General features: G+C 57.0%; 2 protein-coding genes across 3 annotated transcripts in view; both read left to right on the plus strand.

The window, feature by feature from the left end:
• The window catches only part of LOC127031020 (uncharacterized), a 217037-nt gene that overhangs the window by 166581 nt on the left and 35518 nt on the right, over positions 1–14938 (plus strand). The gene's annotated exons all lie outside the window — the stretch shown is intronic.
• The window catches only part of LOC127031000 (balbiani ring protein 3-like), a 38521-nt gene that overhangs the window by 22581 nt on the left and 1002 nt on the right, over positions 1–14938 (plus strand). The window contains exons 8-19 of the mRNA XM_050917678.1: positions 4746–4883; positions 5274–5417; positions 6488–6631; positions 7284–7430; positions 7885–8016; positions 9447–9590; positions 10286–10432; positions 11025–11174; positions 11450–11596; positions 11687–11818; positions 13173–13301; positions 13593–13730. Of these exons, the coding sequence (XP_050773635.1) occupies positions 4746–4883; positions 5274–5417; positions 6488–6631; positions 7284–7430; positions 7885–8016; positions 9447–9590; positions 10286–10432; positions 11025–11174; positions 11450–11596; positions 11687–11818; positions 13173–13301; positions 13593–13730 (1692 nt within the window). The remainder of the gene's footprint in view (positions 1–4745; positions 4884–5273; positions 5418–6487; positions 6632–7283; positions 7431–7884; positions 8017–9446; positions 9591–10285; positions 10433–11024; positions 11175–11449; positions 11597–11686; positions 11819–13172; positions 13302–13592; positions 13731–14938) is intronic.

Below are 14938 nucleotides of genomic sequence, written 5' to 3' on the forward strand. Positions count from 1 at the left end.
GTGGCCCGCAGCCCCAGTCTTCAGCCAGTCGCCTTCTGGGGGCCAGAGCTGGACTCTGGGGAATGGCAGCTCCCTCCTGGTTGGTGAAGAGGGTCACTGCAGGGAGCTGCAGGGTGTCTCAGTATAGTCATAAGTGACCTGGAAAAAGGGATAAACAGTGAGGTGGCAGAATTTACAGACAATACAAAATTACTCAAGATAGTTAAGCCCAAAGCTGACTGTGAAGAGCTACAAAGGGACCTCATAAAATTGGGTAACTGGGCAAGAAAGTGGCAGGTGAATTAAATGTTGATAAATGCAAAGTAATGCACATTGGAAAACATAATCCCAACTGTACATACAAAATGATGGAGTCTAAAACAGCTGTGAACACCAAGAAAGAGCTCTTGGAGTCACCACGCATAGTTCTCTGAAAAGTAGGGCTGCCAAGCCATCAAAAAAATTAATTGCTATTAAAAATATTTATTGCGATTAATCGTGCTATTTAATAATAATAGAATACCATCTATTTAAATATTTGTGGCTGCTTTCTACATTTTCAAATACATTGATTTCAGTTACAGCACAGAATACAAAGGGTACAGTGCTCACTTTATTTTTAATACAAATATTTGCAATGTAAAAAACAAAAGAAATTGTATTTTTCAGTTCACCTAACACAAGTACTGCAGAGCAATCTCTTTATCATGAAAGTTGAACTTACAAATGTGGAATTATTACCAAAAAACCTGCATTCAAGAATAAAACCATGTAAAACTTTAGAGCCTACAAGTCCACTTAGTCCTGCTAGTCCTACTGTTCAGCCAGTCGCTCAGATAAAGAAGATTGTTTACATTTGCAGGAGATAATGCTGCCTGCTTCTTGTTTACAATGTCACCTGAAAGTGAGAACAGGCATTCGCACACTGTTGTAGCCGACGTCACAAGATATTTACATGCCAGATGCACTAGAGATTCATATGTCCCTTCATGCTTCCACCACCATTCCAGGGGACATACGTCCATGCTGATGATGGGTTTTGCCTGATAACGATCCAAAGCAGTGCGAACCAACACATGTTCATTTTCATCACCTGAGTCAGATGCCACCAGCAGAAGATTGATTTTCTTTTTTGGTGGTGTAGTTTCCACATCAGATTGTTGCTCTTTTAAGACTTCTGAAAGCATGCTCCACACATTGACCTTCTCAGATTTTTGAAGGCACCTCAGATTCTTAAATCTTGGTTGGAGTGCTGTAGCTATCTTTCAGAATTTCACACTGGTTTCTTCTTTGCATTTTGTCAAATTTGCAGTGACAGTGTTCTTAAAATGAACAATATGTGCTGGGTCATCATCCGAGACTGCTATAACATAACAAATATATGGCAGAATGTGAGTAAAACAGAACAGGAGACCTACAAGTCTCCCCCAAGGAGTTCAGTCACAAATTTAATTAATGCGTTATTTTTTTAATGAGCATAATCAGCATGGAAGCATGTCCTCTGGAACGATGGCCGAAGCATGAAGGGACATATAAATCTTTAGTTCATCTGGCACATGAATATCTTGCAACATCAGCCACGAAAGTGCCATGCAAATGCCTGTTCTCACTTTCAGGTGACATTGTAATTCAGAAGTGGGCAGCATTATCTCCCGTAAGTATAAACAAACTTGTTTCTCTTAGCGATTGGCTGAACGAGAAGTAGGACTGAGTGGACTTGCAGGCTCTAAAGTTTTATATTGTTTTGGTTTTGAGTACAGTTATGTAACAAAAAAACTTACATTTGTAAGTTGCACTTTCAGGATAAAGACTTGTATGACATATTGAAAAATACTGTTTCTTTTGTTTATCATTTTTACAGTGCAAATATTTGTAATAAAAAATAGTATAAAGTGAGCACTGTACACTTTATATTCTGTATTGCAATTGAATTTGATACATTTGAAAATGTAGAAAATCATCCACAAATATTTAATACATTTCAATTGCTATTCTATTGTTTAACAGTGATTAAATGCGATTACAGTAATTCCTCACTTAACACTGTAGTTCTGTTCCTGAAAAATACGACCTTAAGCGAAATGATGTTAAGCGAATCCAATTTCCCCATAAGAATTAATGTAAATGAGGGGGTTAGGTTCCAGGGAAATTTTTTTCACCAAAGAAAAGACTATATTATACACACACACACACACACACACACACACACACGAGTATAAGTTTTAAACAAGCAATTTAATACTGATACACAGTGATGATGATTGTGAAGCTTGGTTGAGGTGGAGGAGTCAGAGGGTGGGATATTTCCCTTACTGCTAAATGATGAACTAGCAATTGGCTGAGGCCTCAAGGGTTAACTCTCTCTCTACACAAAGCAGTGGGAATGGAGGGAGATATACACATTTCTCTTAAGTACGCTGCCTTGTTAATTAGATCAGCTTGCTGAAATGCAACTGCTGCAAGCTTCCTCCATCCTGAGTCCTGGTCTGTCCCCCCTGCTCTATGGAAGATGAGATGCAGGAGCAGGGGGGAGGGGGACACCCTGACATTAGCCTCCCTCTTCCTTCCCTCCGCCTTCCCCTCCCCCTCCACCCCCGCACAGCAAGCAGGAGTCTCGGGGAGCAGCTCCAAGGCAGAGAGCAGGAGCAGCACATGGCAGTGGGGGGAGGGACACAGCTGAACTGCAGGCAGCTGCTGCACAGGGAACTTAGGGGAGTGGGGACCTGATAGGGGGAGCTGATAGGGGGCTACCAGATGTGATGAAGTAGGGACTGTCTGTGTGGGGAATACCAGTCCACCCTGGTTCCAAGCCCCCACCAGCTAGCTGCAACGGGCTGCTCTTCCTGCAAGCAGTGGACACAGCAGGCGGCTGCCAAACGCGTTAGAGGGGAGCATTGCACAACTTTAAACCAGCATGTTCCCTAATTGATCAGCAGGGTAACAATGAAACAACGTTAACCGGGACGACTTTAAGTGAAGAGTTACTGTAATTTTTTTGAGTTAATCACATGAGTTAACTGCCATTAATCGACAGCTTTACTGAAAACATCCACTCAATGTGCAGTGGCAGTCAAAAACACTAACAGAATGTTGGGAATCATTAGGAAAGGGATAGACAAGAAGACAGAAAATATCATAACGCGATGTAAATCCATGGTACTCCCACATCTTGAATACTGCGGGAAGATTTGATCACCTCTGTGATGGAGTAGGGGCTGTCTGTGTGGGGGATGGGAGAGCCAGGGATGTCTTTAAGCAAGGGACAGGATCTTTAAGCCTGTAACCTGAGCCAGGTAGGGGGGCAGGGGGTTAGCACCTTGGCCTGGGAAGCTGGACAAAGGAATCGGGCCGGCTGGAGGAGGGGCAGTTCAGTTTCGGTTTTGGGCTGGGTGAGGGGAATTCAGGGGATCCTATGCTGGATCTAAGCACCCTGAAACCTGAGAAGGACTCGATTGGGGGGTCCTGGTTGGGCCTCCAGGCTCTGCTGTAACCTCCAATCCTGTTGTCCAATAAACCTTCTGTTTTACTGGCTGGCTGAGAGTCACTGTGAGTCCCAGAAAGAGGAGTGCAGGGCCGGACTCCCCCACACTCTGTGACAACCTCATCTCCAAAAAGAGAGATTAGAATTTATAAGGTACAGAGAAGGGCACCAAGATGAAAAGGCCCAGCTTGGAAAAGAGATGACTAAGGGGGTATGACAGAGGTCTATAGACTCATGACTGGTGTGGAGAAAAAGTGTTATTTAGCCTTTTGCATATCACGAGAACCAGTGTCACCCAATGACATTAATAGGCAGCAGGTTTAAGAAACACACAAGGAAGCATTTCTTCACACAACGCACAGTCAACCTGTGGAACTAGTTTCCAGGAGACATTGTGGAGGCCAAAAGTATAATGGGTTAAAAAAAGAACTAGGTAAGTTCCTGGAGGATAGGTCCATTAACGGCTCTTAACGAAGATGGTCGGGGGTGGAGCCCCATGCTCCAAGTGTCCCTAGCCTCTGACTGCCAGATGCTGGGCTTGGAGAACAGGGGATGGATCACTGCGTAATTGTCTGTTCTGTTCATTCCCTCTGGGGCATCTGGCACTGGCCATCGTCAGCAGACAGGATACTGGGCTAGATGGGCCTTTGGTCTGAGCCAGTATGGCCGTTATGTTTTGTCCCACTCAGGGTGAATGGGGCAGCATGGTCCAGGCTTTGCCCATTGTTACCTGGCATTACAGGGCAGCTGAGGTCCTTCTTCAGTCCTGCTCTGTCCCCATCCCTCAAGACACCCCCTCTTCCCCACGTGGAGTTATCAGCTGTTGGCTGGTGTGGCTCTGACAGCAGCACCCTGAGCATCTACACCACCCCCAGGGACAGAGCAGAGCCCCCTGGAGCACCCCTGGGTGTTTGAAACCTACAGGGGATCCAGCTGTGCGCTTCTGAGCCCTGCTTCACCTCGTGCCCTGAATCTCTCGCTCCTCCCTGGGTCCCTGCAATCCCCTGCCGCCCCATGGCGAGGTCCCTGCAAAGCCCCATTCACGTCTCTAGAGCCCTGTCGGCTCCCTCTCTGTTCCATCCGTCACTGTGGCCTACATGTTTGCCAGCTCCCTGCTGAGATGGGCCCTGGGGAGGCCTTCGCTTCTGCCACTTTCACCCCTCCAGCTCAGGGAAATGAGTCGTTTGTTTATGGCAGTTGTGGGGGGAACTTGACCAACTTGAAGACAACAGCAGCTCGGTGACCGGGCAGGGCCTCTCTGCTGCATGCCCATTCTGTGTTCCAGAGAGACCCGGCATCTGCCCGACGCTGCAGAGACCTGGCCTCTGTGTGGAGAAGTGCAGCAGTGATGCACAGTGCCCCAGGGGGCAGAAATGCTGCAGCACTGGGTGCGGTCGCATCTGCATGGGAGTCATCGCTGAAGGTATGTTCAGACCTTTCACGTCAGCATCTCTGCTCAGCCCTGCTGCGTGCACGGATCCCGGGATGAGCCAAGTACAGAGCTCCCCAGGGGTTGACAGCCGCCTGCCTGAGCAGGGGCCGGGGCCGGGGCTCGCTCAGGCAGCAGCCAGAAGCCCAGTCCCATAAACCTGCCCTGAATGATGCTGACTCCCGGCTGGCCTCAGAGACTCTGGGACTGGCAGATCCTTAACATGGACATGGGGCCTTCTCTGCACAAAGAGCACTGGTACAGAGGCTAAGGGCGCAAGGGAACAGCGGCTGTGGGGTCTATCTTCCTTCCCCCCCCCCACTCCCACTGCTGCACTTCAGTGAGCGGGCCGGTCTCACTCCGTGTGGCTGTTGTGTGTTGCAGTGAGGCCTGGAGTCTGCCCGGCGTTACCAGCAGGAACTGTTGGTGCCTGTGATGAGAGATGCCGTTCCGACAGCGACTGCCCGGGTGCCCAGAAATGCTGCAGCAACGGCTGTGGCCTGGCCTGCATGGCGGTGAACCTTGTTGGTGAGAGGCAGTGGATCCTCGTGCAGGGCCCGTCATGGATCAGTCCTTAGAAAGGCACATTCAGATCCACAGGTGGATTTTGAACCCTGTGTGTTCAGGGGGCATTCAGCTGGCCTTGCTGTGCCCCAGACTCATAGGGACCCATCTGCCCTCCTGCATAGCACAGCCAGGGACCCCCTCCCGGGGACTCCTGCACCCAGCCCAGAGCTCCTGGTGGAGCTAGAGCAGACGTTCAGACTTGAGCTAATTCCCAGGTGACAGAACCTACCATCCCTCTAGGGGAGCAGTTCCCTCCCTGCTCCTTGCTTCTAGCCTGAACATGTGGGGTCCCAGCTCCCAGGCACTGCTCTCAGATCCCTCTGTGCAGACAGCTGCAGACCGTGACCAAGTCACCTCAACCTTCTGGAGAAACTAAACAGAGGGAGCGTCTGCAGTTGCTCCCTGCAGGGCGTCCTCCAGCCACAGACTCGTTCTCTCTGGCTTAGCTCTGCCCCTTCCCAGTGTGTTTGCCGGTGCGTCCCTAGCCATAGACTGATACCACTGGGCACTCAGGGACTCACTTACTGCTGGGGCTTGGGTTGCGAGTTACCTGGTGCACACAGAGGTGGCATGGCCCAGGGAAGCCTCCTTTTAACATCTTGGCAAAATGGCCCCATCCCCAGCAAGCCTCCCCTAAGGTGACCAGATGTCCCCATTTTATAGGGACAGTCCCAATATTCGGGCCTTTTTCTTATATAGGCGCCTATTACCCGCCCACCCTCTGTCCCGAACTTTCACGCTATGTCCCCCTAGCCTCCCCCTCTGTGATGCCCGGCCGGGGGTGCTGGCGGGAGCTGATCCGCATGTGTGCAGTTATCTGCAGATGCTCTACCCCAGCAGTTTGCTCCTGAACTGCCCTGACTGGTGACCCTGCCAGGACTCCGCTGTCCTGGGCAGCCCTGCTCCCAGCAGAGGGACAGGCCAGGGCAGAGGGCGCAGGAGGTGGGCTCTGAGGGAGGTGGGCACTGATTTCTCCAGCCCCTCCCTTCCCACCACACTGTGTGTCTCACCCTTTGGCTGCTCTGTCTCAGTGAAACCTGGCGTGTGCCCAGCCAGAGCCCCAGGAGCCAGCGAGGAGCCCTGTCTATCCCCCTGCGCCCAGGACAGCGATTGCAGAGGAGACACCAAGTGCTGCCCCCTCAGCTGTGGCCGCACCTGCCTCGCCCCTCAGAAAGGTGAGTCTGCTGCCCTCTCTGACTGCACTGAGCCCGGCCCCACACAGGCAAGGCTCCCTTGGCTCACTGCTGACCAGGGCAGAGGCATCCGGGACACGCAGGGAAAGGCCAGGACCCACCACAGAAACACGCCCTGAATGATCCCCACTCCCCAGCTAGCGGCTCAGACTCAGACCATCGTTCCCACAGGGAGCTCAGTCCCAGGGGCCAGGGATGGGGCCGTGGGACACAGAGCACTGGAGGCGAGGGGGCAGAGGACATGGGACTGGGGGCCAAGATGGAGCAAAGAGTGAGGACAGACAGGGCGGGAGCGCTGGCTGCACGGAGGGCACGTGTACTGAGGCAGAGAGGGAACTGGCCGCTGAGGGCAGGACCTGGGGCAGCGAGAGGCTGGGGGGAGAGGACTGGATGTGCCAGGGCCTAAGCCAGGCGTGGGTCAAAGGACAGAGAGGGAGCAACCTCTGGGAGTGCGAAGGGCAAGGAGAGGCCAGGGAAGGTGCCACGGCAGCGGGCCAGGGGACTGGTTCTGGGCCACCCTTCAGGCCTGGCCTGGCCTATTTCCCTAAGGATCCCCCGCCTGCCGCCCCATTCCCCCGTGGAGTCACTGGAACTGGGCTGGGCCTCACCGCCATGCGCCCGGCCTGTGTTTCAGAGAAACCGGGGCTTTGCCCAGCATTTAAAATCAGAGACGAGGGGCCGCCCCTGACGCTGTGCCAGCAGGACAGCGACTGCCACAAGACAGACAAGTGCTGCAGGATGGGCTCCAGCTACGTCTGTGCACCGCCCTCCCCAACGGCAGGTGAGACGGCACGTGCCGTGTGGGCTGCTCCAGGGGCACCACTGCCCACCCCGTCACTCCCTCCCAGGGGCTGATGGCTCAAGGGCCGGTTTCCCCGTGCGGGGGCTGGGATTCCTTGGAGCCCGGGACCTTTGTGTGTGGTGTACCCAGAGTTACTGGCTGGGCCAGGGCACCAGGAGGCGGAGCAGTGAGGGACTGTGGGGACAGGCAGAGAGCAGAGGCCTCTGACGGTATATGGGGAGGGTGGGGTGCCTATGACAGGGGCTGAGGACAGAGGCAACCAGGCCTTTTCCTCCTAAGATACCATCCTGGGAATGGAAAGGTCTCAGTGCTGGATGGAGGAGACAGCAGGGTCTTTTGTCAGCCCCATTCCCCTCGTCCCCCCGATACCAGCTGGAGCGTTAGGGTTTGTCGGGATGGGGCATCACTGCCCTGTGACTGCTCTGTGTTGCAGAGGACCCCGGCGCTGGCCCAGCCGCCCCCGAGGGGCACAGTGGGCAGAGATGCCGCAGTGATTGGGACTGCCCGGGAGCAGAGATGTGCTGCAGCCATCAGTGCCATGCAGAGTGCCCCGCGCAGGACGAAGGTAAACCCCACGCCGTGCCATTGGCAGCAGGAATCCGAGCTGTGCCCATCCCTCGCCCCCATTGGTTTGGTACTAATGCCGCCCGCAGCCCCAGCCTTCAGCTAGTCACCTTCTGGGGGGCAGAGCTGGGCTCCGGAACGGCAGCTCCCTCCTGGTTGGTGAAAAGGGTTACTCCAGGGAGCTGCAGGGGTATTAGAATGTGGCAGCACCTGGGGGCAGGGAGATCCCGGCTTTGCCCATTGTTACCAGGCACTACCGGGCACAGAGCTTAGGGAAGGGAAAGGATAATGAGGGGGCTAAGTGTGATGAACAGCGCACGGAGCTAGCGGGATGAGACAGGCACCGGGGTCCTTCTTCAGTCCTGGTCTGGCCCAGTTCCCTCGGGACACCCCCTTCCCTGAGGAGCTGTGAGGCGACAGCTGGTGTGGCTCTGTGCCCAGCCGGGTTCTCACTGCCATGGGGCTGTTCTATGTAACAGGGACCCCCACACCTGGCCCAGCTGCCCCCGAGGGGCACAGTGGGCAGAGATGCCACAGTGACCAGGACTGCCCGGGAGCAGAGAGGTGCTGCAGCCATCGATGCTGCAGCCATCGGTGCCGCCAGGCGTGCCCAGTGCAGGGCAGCAGTTAGTTTCTCTGCCCGTGCTGGGGGAATGGCAGCGACTGGCTCGTGCTGGGAACACACTGACAGGATCACACAGGGGGTGAACAGGAACAGGGGCTAGAGGCTGGGCCTGCAACAGAGCCTCTGCTCTCTGCCTGTCCCAGCAGGTCCATTTCCCTGAGGTCTCCTCTCCCTCCCCACATGGAGGCAGTAAGGGCTCATCAGGGTCTGACTGCCTTGGGCCACCCAGTGCTCCAGCCGGCAGTCTGCCAGGCCACTGAACAAGGAGCCGTGGGGCCGGTAGGGAGCCAGAAATGCTGCAATAGTGGCTGTGGCCACACCTGCACCACCCTCGCTCAGGGAAGGACAGTCCCATGCACCACGTTTGGGGCCATGGCAGGCAGCGACAGCCTGTGCAGACTCAGGCACACCCCATGGCCGTCTCCAGGCCCTGCCTGGCAGCCTTGTGCCTTTGTCCGGGGACCCACCCACCTGGGCTCTCTGTCTCTGAGGTGACTCGCCAGCCCCACCAGGCCCAGGGAATCCCCCTCCCCACAGGCATCTGGCTGCCTGGTGCAATGAGACTGGCACACAGGGTCCCAGTGACCCCCTGGCACTGCCAGTGGGCCAGCATCCCACACTCCCCACGTCGGCAGCACCTGGCTCCTAGCACCTAGCCCCTCCACCTGATCACAGGCAGCTTGGGCCAGGGACGCTCCCTTCTTCAGTCCTGCCCCGGTGGGCTCAGACCCCTCCCTCATCCCCTGGCCTTGTCTTGGCCTCCCTCTTGCCAGCTCCATGACTGCCCCTGGCCTCTGTCTGCCCAGGAAAGCCTGGATTCTGCCCCGTGCACAACGGGCTCTACTTCAGCTATGACTGTGAAGCCAGATGCCAAGGGGACGGCGAGTGCCCCAGGGACCAGAAGTGCTGCCTGCGCGGCTGCGACTACGAGTGCTTGGCCCCTTCTGAAGGTAGGAGGCATAGTTCAGATTGCCCTGCAGGCAGCCCCTCACCTGGGCAAGGCCGGGGGTCGTGTGCGGCCTCCCAGCAGGGCAGTGAGACGCTGATCCTGGAAGAAGCCCCCAGCTACTGCTACAGGGGAGAGACAGAGCAGAGCCAGTCCCTGCGGGTTTGTTGGGGTGGCTGGGATATGCCAGCCTGGCATGTGCCCAAGGCTCTCAGACAAGATCCCAGGCATAGGGCCCCGGAGCCACCATGTCTGTGCAGAGAGACAGGGCCCAGGGATTCCAGGGCTCAGCCTGCAAAAACAAGTAATCCCATAACTGACATCACGACAGAACGACTAGTGACGAGTCAATCGGGAGCGTGACATCACGACAGAACGACCAGTGACAAGTCAGTCAGGAACGTGACATCCTGACAGAACGACCAGTGATGAGTCAGAGGGGAACATGACATCACGACAGAAAAACCCGTGACGAGTCAGAGGGGAGCGTGACATCGTGACAGAACGACTAGTGACGAGTCAGTCGGGAACGTGACATCACGACAGAACAACCAGTGACGAGTCAGATGAGAGTGGTCGTCTCAGCGGTGGGGCTCAGTGACTTGGCTCGCTCTAGGCCCAGGAGAGCCAGTGGATCTGGTAGGGAGGGTTACACAGACCCCAGTGAGCCCCCTCACTCCTCTGCCTTCTGCTTTCCAGAGAAGCCCGGCATCTGCCCCCTGACAGACGGGATAACATCCAGTTCCCCCTGGTGCAAGTCCTCGTGCGCAGAGGACAAGGAGTGTGCGGGGGACCAGAAGTGCTGTGACAGTGGGTGTGGCCGGACATGCCAGGCCCCAGAGAGAGGTAACTAGAGCAGCAGGGGCTGGGGCATGGGGCTGTCATCCCCGTTAGCATCCACTGGAGCTCCCTTGCCCCGCCAGAGCATCCCCAGCAGGAAAGAGTTAATGCAAAGGGTTAATGCTCAGTGCTGTGATGGCCAGCGGCCATGTGCAAGGACATCCCCACCCCTACGCCAGGTGCTGCCTGTGCTCCAGTGTGACCAGAGAGCACAGGGCTTGCAGCGCGCCGATGGGCCAGGAGCCCCCGCTCTAGCACAGGGGTGCCCGGCGCAAGATGTGGAGACCTCTGCTAAGCAGCTGTTCCCCAGCTTTGTGCACCCCCGGGTCAGGATGTGCCGCTGCTGAGCACGGCTGGGTGGTGGGGAGGGGACCTGCAGCCCGGTGCATCAGACCTCTGGACTCCAGGGCGAGGCTGGAGAGCCAGGTGCCGGCAGAGGCAGCGCTAAGAATCCCCCAGTGCAGCTCCGAGAGGCCGGTGGGTGCAGCAGGATGGCCTGGCTGGCTGTGCAATTGCCCTAGGGAGGTGTGGTGGTTACCCACTGTGGCACCCTCTATCCAGCAGCCTCCAAACCTGCCCTTCCCCCCTCTCTCATCAGAGAAACCCGGCACATGCCCAAAACAGAAGCCTTGGCAAACACTGGTGCCGTGCAATGAGCAGGACGCCTGCGCTCATGACCGGGATTGCCCCAGGCAGGAGAAGTGCTGCTTCGCCGGCTGCGCCATGCGCTGCGGCCCCCACTACAAAGGTAACCGGCTAGGCTGCAGAGACCTCCCCAGAGGGACCAGCCCCATTCGTCCAGGGGCAGACTGGCAGTCCAGGGAGAGAAAGGACCCTGTGCCAGGGCAGTGCAGCAGAGACAGGGTGGATGGGGGTGCAGGAGCCAGGAGTGAGCTTGGGCTGGAGGGGGCTGAGAGTCTGGCTGGGACCCTCCCCATTGAAGGTTCTCAATACAGGCTGATGTGGAGGGTCCCCCGCCTGCCACGGTTCATTGTCCCTCTCTCATCCCCTCTCACTCCACAGAGCATCCCGGTGCCTGTCCCAGGGCAAAGGCCTGCAGCGACCCGAGGCAGCGCCATTCAAACCAGTGCCTGGACGACCACGTGTGCGAGAGACACGAGAAGTGCTGCGACACGGGTTGCCGCCGGGAATGCGTGGCAGTGCGCACAGGTATGGGCATGCTCCCTTCCCCGGCTCTCGGCTTCCCTGGACTCTGCGCACCTCTGTGATCGGGTGTCCGGGCCCCCTGCTGTCTTACAGAGAGCGAGGACAAGTCTGGGGATGGCCCCACGGGCGCCTGTGTGGACGAGTGCAGGGCTGACGAGGATTGTCCCAGAGGACAAAGATGTAGAAGCAATGGCTGTGGCCGCGTCTGCCAGGACATCTCCCAAGGTGAGGCTAGACCTAGAGCCTAGGGGGCAGCATGGAGTTTGGGCCTGCACAGGCCACAGACCAGCATGCAAAGGGACACCACTCGGGCGAGTCCCCATGCCAGGGAAAGGAGCCTTGGTATCGCTGTGCGTGGGCAAGGGAGGCTTCCCTGTGCAGTCACTGCTCACAGGCCATGCAGGGCTGATGTGACGGTCTAGCCCTCAGCGTCCTGCCCTGCCCGTCAGCGCTGACCGATCCCGCCTGTCCCAGAGGTCAGTGTCTCTGCCGAAGCTGGGCTGGCAGGGGTGTTTCTCTCCTGGCCAGGACCCTCGTTCCTGCTCAGGTCAAGCTCTGTCCCAGCCAGGTTCTGTCCTTCCCTTGTGTGACAGAGGGCGTGATGGAGAGGGGCAGATTGGCCTGGGAATGTTGCCTGAGAGTTTTATTGAGACTGTCTGCATTGGTGATGGGATACTAGGGCGATGATACCTGAGCCTGTAACCTGTGCCAGGAGGGTGGTTGGGGTCAGGTGACACCTTTTGCCCCGGGGAAACTGGACAAAGGCTGGAGGAGGAGCAGGGGGCGGTGGCTGGAGGAGACGGCTGGAAGAGTTTTAGTTTTGGAGCTGGCTGGGGAAGTGGAGGGAACCCCAAAGCTGAGGGATGAGCTTCCTACCCTCTGGGGACCTGGCTGAGGGGTCCTGGTTGTACCTACAAGCCCTGCTTGGGACTGTGCTCCTGTCATCTAATAAACCTTCTGTGTTACTGGCTGGCAGAGATTCCCGATGAATCGCAGGAATTAGGGGTGCAGGGCCCTGGCACCCACACTCCGTGACACCTCATGCCTGGAGTGCGGGAGGCGACATGCCTGACATCTGTCCCATGGCTGGATTGCTCCCCGGGCAGGGGACGGTCTGTGCTGGCTGTGGTGTTGTTGCTCATTTATTCTGGTCGTTTCAGGCTGCTTTGTGTTTATCCTGGAGAGGCTGGTCGGAGCAGCGCCCCAGGCAGGGGGGAGATTTGGGTGGCCCCTCGCTCCTGCGGGAGCTTGTTCCAGTCTGGGGCCAGCCCCGAAGCAGCTCTGTCTCCCGCCTAGACGAGCTTTACCCTTCTAGGGCAGCTCCATCCCAGCCTCATCCCAGCGCTCTAGGCTTGGTTGGATGTGCAGGGCCCAGGCCCTGAGCACTTTGAAGATAAGGCCTGGGGCTTTGAAGTGGAAGGGCCCCTTTAAGGGTCTCCCGGGCACCCAGAGGGCAGCGCTCTGGGGCCTTCCGTCACCCTGGCTGGGCCAATTCCCTCAGGTCCCCTGTTCCCACCTGGAGTCGCTAGGGTCCAGCAGGCCAGGTTTCTCATGGGCACGTGGCCGCTCTGTGTTGCAGGCGTCTGCCCGAGTCCCCTGGGCTTTGGGCCGTGCGTGGATTTGTGCTTTGCTGATGTGCAGTGTCCCAGAGGACAGAAGTGCTGCAGCAATGGATGTGGCCACGTCTGCATGACAGCAATCACTGGAGGTAAGCTCAGGCCGGGTCAGCCCTACCCCAGATGCGGGCACTCCCGTCCATGCAGGGCCTGGGGATGTGGCCCTAGCTGAGCAGGGGTCAGGGTCACTCAGGGAAGGGACAGGACTCGAGCCCCAGTAACCAGCCCTGGATGATCCCGCTGTCCCCCAGGCCCAGGGGCTCAGAGTCTCTATTCAAACTGCTTCTCGCTTTCCTGGGTCCTCTTCCCATGGGGAGGTTCCCAGCTCAAGATGCTGCGGGCCGGAGCCTGAGCCCATGTCATGGGGCTGTTCTGTGTTCCAGAGAGACCCGGCCTTTGTCCAGAGCCCCAAGGGAAAGGCATTTGTGTGGAGCGATGCAGGGAGGATGAGGAGTGTCCCAGGGGGCAGAAGTGCTGCAGTAATGGGTGTGGTCACGTCTGCACGTCCCCGATCTTTGCAGGTAAATTTAGTCTCTCAGTGTTAGCGTCTCCAGAGCTGAGCCCTGCCTCACACGCCGACTCTGAGCTCTCGGGGCAGGGCCCATGTGTGGCCAGCGCCCAGCACCACAGGGCCCTGGCCTCTCGGCGCCACCACCAGACATTGTGAAATTATTCCTCCTTCCCTGCCCTGCCATATGCACCAAGAGCTTTTCTGTGAGAACAAGGGCTGGGAAGCTGAGTGAGACTGGCCCTGCCCAGCACCGACAGCTGGGTCCGCTGGCATCTCACCTCTTTGCCATGGCGTTTGTTGGACTGCTGTGCCACCAGCAGGGAGGTGTGGATCCTCCCAGCGTCACGGGCAGGGTCTGGGCGGATCCTTCAGAGATCGGCAGTGGGAAGTCAACAGGATCTGGGGGAACCGTGGGGGCCTGTCGGAAGTTTTATGGACACAGACACTGTGCAGCTCGGAGGGGGAGCTCCAGCCATGAGGGTGAGCCAGCTCGCCCCATCTGGAGGAGTCCAGGCACCACGCAGACGGGTTGCGTCGCCAGCAGCAGCAGAGGACCCTTTGAGGGTGCATCTCCTATGTGTCGTCTTAACTCCCATCAGGAGCCTGAGGGAGCCCACCGGCGAGCCACCCCGGGTGCACCCATGCACACCCCTATTCATCCTGCAGCTCAGGCCATGACACGGGTCACCAATGGCCTTCCTGAACCTGGCAGAGTTCTCACAGCTTAACCTCCTCCCTCTTAGTGTGAAAGTCTCCTGCCGGCTGGGACCTTCTCCCGCCCAGCCCCCATCCTGCATCAGCCTGTGGCTAATCAACCCTTTCCCCTTCTCCTGCATCCCCTGCGGCTGGAGTTACTGTGCCCTAGAGATTAGCCGGAGGGACCCAATCTGCTGATGGGGGGGCGCTTGGCACTTGGGGGCAGGAGGAGCAGTTTGCAATGGTCACTGGACTCCCTCCTGCATAGAACCAGAGGAAGGTACCAGTCATGTGCGGTGATTGGCTGCATGACTGGTACCTTCCTCTGGTTCTATGCAGCGCATGGCACATGTCCTAAAGCAGCACTTCTTCCTCTCAGGGCACATATGGTCACCGTCACACTCCAGGGGGGCTGCGTGTCGACACTTTGCTGGGTCCGGTGGGCAGGTCCCAGGCTTCTCTGCAGCAGGAGGAGACCAGACGGCCTTGTACGGGGGTGTGTTAGGGAGCTTGTGGCCCCGG

This window comes from Gopherus flavomarginatus, chromosome 11 (assembly GCF_025201925.1).
Source record: "Gopherus flavomarginatus isolate rGopFla2 chromosome 11, rGopFla2.mat.asm, whole genome shotgun sequence".
Classification (NCBI taxonomy): domain Eukaryota; kingdom Metazoa; phylum Chordata; order Testudines; family Testudinidae; genus Gopherus; species Gopherus flavomarginatus.